Source organism: Octopus sinensis, linkage group LG6 (genome assembly GCF_006345805.1).
Source record: "Octopus sinensis linkage group LG6, ASM634580v1, whole genome shotgun sequence".
In the NCBI taxonomy this organism is placed as follows: Eukaryota; Metazoa; Mollusca; class Cephalopoda; order Octopoda; family Octopodidae; genus Octopus; species Octopus sinensis.
The window spans coordinates 106,393,697-106,400,659 of record NC_043002.1 but is presented as its reverse complement, the minus strand read 5'-3'; the positions used below and the strand labels follow the sequence as shown (position 1 = coordinate 106,400,659).

The 6,963-nt window shown below is 32.1% G+C and overlaps 2 protein-coding genes across 2 annotated transcripts in view; one reads left to right on the top strand and one right to left on the bottom strand.

Moving 5' to 3' along the window:
* The window catches only part of LOC115213310 (GATA zinc finger domain-containing protein 15-like), a gene marked incomplete at its 3' end in the record, with an annotated part of 7,303 nt that extends 3,218 nt beyond the window's left edge, over positions 1 to 4,085 (top strand). The window contains 2 exon segments of the mRNA XM_029782244.1: positions 1,903 to 2,195; positions 3,570 to 4,085. Coding sequence (XP_029638104.1) covers positions 1,903 to 2,195; positions 3,570 to 4,085 — 809 coding nt within the window.
* A 545-nt stretch (positions 4,086 to 4,630) lies between these two features.
* On the bottom strand, positions 4,631 to 6,524 carry LOC115213309 (protein ABHD15-like). Its single transcript, XM_029782243.2, has one exon. It carries the CDS (start codon positions 5,834 to 5,836, stop codon positions 4,649 to 4,651), a length of 1,188 nt encoding a protein of 395 aa, XP_029638103.1. The 5' UTR covers positions 5,837 to 6,524; the 3' UTR covers positions 4,631 to 4,648.
* Positions 6,525 to 6,963: the final 439 nt, after the last annotated feature.

Sequence of the window (6,963 nt, the reverse complement as noted above, 5' to 3'; positions counted from 1 at the left end):
TCTTTGAAATGTGAAAACCATTTCTGTGTAATTCTGTCAGTAACAGCCCCTTCTCTGTTCACAGCACACATATCTCGATTGGCTTTGCCACATTTGGAACCGTGATTGAAAGCGAATAGAGGTAGGTGGTGAAAACACCCGTTTCATTTTTCTGAAAATAGGTAAATTTATTTCAATTTCAAAAGTGATCAGTTTAAATTTCAAAAGTGACTTTGGGAAGAAACGAACGAATTTATCTAACAACCCAACAGTTTACAAAATTACCACTTCCTAGACACTTTAACAAACAATTAATCACGCCCTGCTTACGTAACACGAAACCCAGCCAACCAAATAATACGGTTCACATTACGTTCATGTTACTACACAACAAATTATTGCATACAAACACAAGTGTATATTCTGAAAAGCGGAAGTTGCAAGTGCCTCGAGAAACGTAGAAGTGCAAAAGTTGTTGTAAAGGAAATCTTGGCTTAAGGCCAGCAGTTTCGAGGAAGTGGGTAAGTTGATTACATCGATCCCTGTGCTCAATTGATACTCATTTTTCGACCCTGAAAGGTTGAAAGACTAAGTCTTGCACAGAAAGTGCAAAAAATCGTGTTAACTGGAACGACTCATGTACTGAGAAGAGCACTATCGCTGTGAAACCAACATCCATCCATGAATTTATTTATTTATTTATTTATTTTTTAAATACATATTTTACCTGTGAATTTGCGTGTGTAATCTGGGAATGCATACAATGAGCTTCTAGGTCCTAGGTGTAAGGAAAACACCCGGCGAGAAACGGAAGAAAATTTGAAGAAAGAAGGAAAATGATGATGATGATGATGATGATGATGATGATGACCTGATGCAGTACCGACAGTGGATCTCTTGGCTTCTGATCTTAACAGATTGGAAGTGTCATATACATTGTTTTGTCTTGGTATAGAAGATGGGCTACAGCAAATATTCTACTCAATATCACAGATTTGCTTGTCAGTTGTTTGACGTTAACAAGTTGAGCATGTCCTTTGGTGGCTGATGATATGTGCATCTCTGATCACGGACAGAAGTAGTGGGGGAGCATCAGAGCCATGTGTTGAGAGTAATTCTTTGGGGTTTGGGGTTTGAATAATTTACCTCTGCAAACATGGGTATTTCGTTCAACATCCCTAAGCAACCCTTATTCGGGAAGCTTTTGAGCAGAATGGGCTACTCGACCTGAAGAGAATTCTAACTGGACCCCACCTGCAAGGTCATGTGCTGTTTATCTTGATAAGAGATCACCATATCGCGCATATATGCATGTGCTTGGTGTACCCTTATTAGACGGGTAGTCATGATGGGTAGACTGGGCTTCGTATATTTTACCTCGGTGTCACTTTGATAGTATGCACTTCTCTCTCACTCAATAAGAAGAAGAAGAAGAAGAAGAAGAAGAAGAAGAAGAAGAAGAAGAAGAAGAAGAAAGAAAGAAAGAAAGAAAGAAAGAAAGAAAGAAAGAAAAGAAAGAAAGAAAGAAAGAAAGAAAGAAAGAAAGAAGAAAGAAAAGAAAGTAAACTATGCTGGATCATAGCTATAGCATGCCCAACTGACAACAAGGTATGCGATAAGGAAGAAAGAAAAGTCGAGAGATATAACAGGTTAGCTTGGGAGGTTAGGCAATTGTGGTCGAGGAAAAATGTAGCAGTAGTACCAATAATTGTCGGAGCCCTGAGAACAGTGAGTAAAAATCTTGAGAAGCACATGGAACAAATAAGGGCTGCAATAAGGTTGGAGCACTTGCAAAATACAGCACTGATTGTAACCGCTCGAATACTCCGAAAGGTGCACGAAAAATAAGAGGTGTTACCTTAGTTCACTGATAGTGAACAGCTGACACCGTAGTACATCTACAGCATTAGAAGCTATGAAAAGGCAATAATAATAATAATAATAATAATAATAATAATAATAATAATAATAATAATAATAATAATAATAAGAGCATCACAACAAATCACAGCACATACCCAAGGCACACAGAGCTGCGCTCGGTAGTGAAGTAGAAGCTTGCTATAAAAATAAAACTACTGAATAATAATAATAATAATAATAATAATAATAATAATATAATATATAATAATAATAATAATAATAATAATAATAATAATAATAATAATAATAATAATAATAATAATAATAATAATAATAATCATAATAATAATAATAATATAATAATAATAATAATAATAATAATAATAAAGGGGCTTATTCGTACCTAGCTCAGATACCAGGAAACCCCAAAATGGCAAGAATTCAAAAGATAGAGCTCATGGGAAGTACCCATATCCTGCGTTTAAATACTGTCTACGTAATCTCAAACTTTAAAACAAATTCATAATTTTCTTATGTTTTCTTAAACATTCCTTTGAACAATAAATTCCTTTGAACCAAATACATGACACCCTAGGCATAAATAACTTATAACTTGTTGTCTCTTGAGGCCTTTACGTGAGACTTGTAGTCAACTTGTACAAATACAAAGCAAAAGTCAAATATAATAATAATAATAATAATAATAATAATAATAATAATAATAATAATAATAATAATAATAATACCAGACAGTGGCTCTCATGGCTTCTAGTCTTAACTGTTTGGAAGTATTATTATGTACATTGTTTTGTCTTGGTATAAAAGATGGGTTACAGCAAATATTCTGCTCAATACCACAGATTTGCTTGTCAGTTGTTTGACCTTAACCGGTTAGAGATGTCCCTTAGTGCTGACGATATGTGCATCTCTGATCACGAGCAGAAGTAGTGGAGGGCATCATAACCACGTGTTGAGAGAGGGATTCTTTGGGGTTGAATAATTCACCTCTGGAAACATGGGTTGTTCTTTCAACATTCTTAAACAACCCTTATTCAGGGACCTTTTGAGCGGGATGGGCTACTCAACCTGAAGAAAATTCTAACTGGGCCCCACCTGCAAGGTCATGTGCTGTTTATCTTGATATGAGATCACCATGTCGCGCACATATGGTTGTGATGCATGTGCCTGGTGTACCTTTATCAGACGGGTAGTCATGATGGGTATATTGGGCTTCGTATATTTTACCCCAGTGTCACTTTGATGGCATGCACTGCTCTCTCGCTCAATAATAATAATAATAATAATAATAATAATAATAATAATAATAATAATAATAATAATAATAATAATAGAGTTTCCCGTAGAACTGTAAAAGGTTTGATTCCTTGGCACGGCCAGAATAATCAGGAAAGTATTAGATAGCTGGATAAAGCGAATAGCATGGTACCGTTGGTTGCAGGTAGTGAGCCCGTTATGTATGTAATACTCTAGGAGTTCCAATAAAACCTGTTATAAAAAGAAATGATAATAAAATGATGATGATGATGATGATGACGACGACGACGACGATGATGATGATGGTGGTGGTGGTGGTGGTGGTGGTGGCACCGATGATTGCTCTGATGCAATACCAGACAGTGGCACATGGTTTCTGATCCTAACTGATTGGAACTGTTATAATAAACGACGACAACGATAACAACGATGACCGCAAATAATAATAATAAAATAATAATAATAATAATAATAATAATAATAATAATAATAATAATAATAATAATAATAACAACAACAACAATAATAATAATAATAATAATAACAATAATAATAATAATAATAATAACAATAACAATAATTATAATAATAATAATAACAATAATAATAATAGTAATAATGATAATAATAATAATAATAATAATAACAATAACAATAATATTAATAATAATAATAATAATAATAATAATAACAATAACAATAATAATAATAACAATAACAATAATAATAATAATAATAATAATAATAAAAATAACAATAACAATAATAATAATAATAATAATAACAATCACAATAATAATAATAATAATAATAATAATAACAATAACAATAATAATAATAATAATAATAATAATAATAATAACAATAAAAACAACAGCAACAGCAACAACAACAACAATAACAATAATAATAATAATAATAATAGTAATAATAGTAATAATAATAACAACAACAACAATAATAATAATAATAATGGTGTACCTTATCAGACGGGTAGTCATGATGGGTATGTTGGGCTTCGTATATTTTACCCCAGTGTCACTTTGATGGCATGCACTGCTCTCTCACTCAATAATAATAATAATAGCAATAACAATAATAATAATAATAATAACAATAATAATAACAATAACAACAACAACATAATAATAATAATAATAATAACAATAATAATAATAATAATAATAATAATATAATAATAATAACAATACAATAATATATAATAATAACAATAATAAATAATAACAATAATATAATAATATAATAATAACAATAACAAAATATAATAATAATATAATAACAATAACAATAATAATAACAATAACAAAATAATAATAATAAAATAATAATAAAAAACAATAACAATAATAAATAATAACAATAATAATAATAATAATAATAGTAATAACAATAATAATAACAATAACAACAATAACAATGATAATAATAATAATAATAATAATAATAATAATAATAATAATAATAATAATAATAATAATAATAATAATAATAATAATAATAATTACAATTTTCATTTTATTTTAAGTTGAGCGTCCAACACAGCCTCTATATAACGAATCGTCAAGCACTCGGCCCACGACACTGCAGTCGTCAAGTTCTCAATGAAACCACAGTGGCCCCCTCTTTCGGTGACCACCAGAAATAGATTGGGGTAACATTTAAACAGATCATAAGGGATATTGCTTTTAGGGAACATAGGGTCATCGAGACTGTTGATACACAGAAGAGGCACAGCAATATCGTCCGCGTCTCTCATTGGATTGTTTCTTTCCCAGTAATCGTCGATTGATTTATGTCCGTACATTTTACAGTACAATCTCTCGTCGAAGTCTCGAAATGTCCAGCTGTTGAACAGCGATAATAAATCTAAGTGACCGGTGAGAGCCGGTACATGAGGACTGAGTGCCCTCTTTTGTCTGAGGAGGTAGAAAAAGTCGTAAATGTTCTTTATGTCTTTGCCTAACAATTCTTGTGCTTCATAACAGGCTGACACACACACACTGGCGGCGAGATGGGCCGAAGAGCCATATTCACCAAGGTAGGAAAGTAAAAGGCCACTTCCTGTCCCCATCGCCACCGCTACCAAATTGGCTCGGCTATATACTCCCCTAATGTACTTAACTACTTGTCGCAAGTCTGTCGGGTCGCCAAAGCCTTGTAGTTTTGGAGAAGTCAAGAAACTGTTGGCGTGGCCGCGTCGATTGAATACAGCCACGCGAAAACCTCGGTCAGTCGCATGTTTAGTTAATCGGCTGACACTGGTTGCATCCCGGGCTACATCCGGGATAATGATGAAAACCGTGTTCGACTCACGAATGCGTCTATCTCGGAGCGATGCCCAGTCGACAGAAACAATACCACGATCCCGCATCTGTAAATATTCCCTTTCGTATTGCACTTGAGAATTGGACAACCATGGGGTAAGTAACGTCTGAATGTGCTTATTCCTGATCCACAGGGTTGGTTTGAACGGCTGACACAGTTGCTTGCATTTTTTCATAATGTGTGTCGCCAGAGCGGACTCCTTATAATAAGCGACCGGCATGGCATCATCGGTCTGGAAGAACTTCCAGTTGTAAATCAGAAACATTATAATTGCGAAAATAAATGCCATGAAAAGCGGTGACGGCAGAGCAATGATGGCGCCAGCAGTCACCATAGTTAACGTTCTCTTTCGTTTTCGCATCAATATGAACATTTAATTTGAAATAGACAATGTATGGTTTGGGTAAATATTCTGTAGTTGTTGATGTGGCAGATAATTTGTAGTTATGAAAATTATGGAAGGTGTGGTGGTCATAGTTGGATTTTTTTTTTTTTTAATGTGGTGGAAATACCAGGCAGCAATAATGGCACGTTTTCACTGGCTAGTCAAGAGACCATACGACTATATATATATATGTATAGCTTACTGTTCGAAAGGGAAAATGTTATACACTATTATGATATATTGATGTATTATTCACAGTTCATTTTGAAAGGAAATGTTGTTCTACTATTCGCAAGAAACGAACAAACCAAACTTCACCACTGAAATACGTGACAAGACGTTTCCATTGTAAAGACGACAGCCTTGTTTTATATGTAAACATTAACATCCATATTTATATATATATATTGTTTTTATAACCACAGACAACATCTATAGTAACGTCTAGTGTTCATCTCCGCGTTTATATTCTCGAATATTTAGATTCCAAAAAATCTTGTCAATGAGTAGTCAATGGGTAAATTTACTTCATTGTGTGAGTAGCGACATCGTGAAACTAATAGACACGGTGAAGGAATAATAATAATAATAATAATAATAATAATAATAATCTCAGTTTATAATTAAAATATCTACTTACTCGTTTCAAATATTTTTATTTTTTGTACTTATTGTCTGCACACTCATATATACACATATATACACACGCATATATATATATACACACACATACATATATATATATATATATATAACCCCTATCTCACTTTGTATATATATATATATATATATATATCTCACTTTGTATATATATATATATTATATATATATATATATAATATATATATATAGATATATATATATATATATATATATATATATATATATATATATATATATATATATAAAGTATATATAATGAGTTTAAAGCATTCGATATTTCAGTGGAGCTAAGAGGTTGTGCAAGTTGTTTTGTTTTCAGGCGTGTATAATAAGCATTTAATTATTTATATAAATGAATAAAATGCGCAAACTTTGACATTTGAAGTGGATTTTTTTTAAAATAAATAGTCAAATGGATTTTATTGGAAATTGTTTCTGCTGTTGTTTCTTTG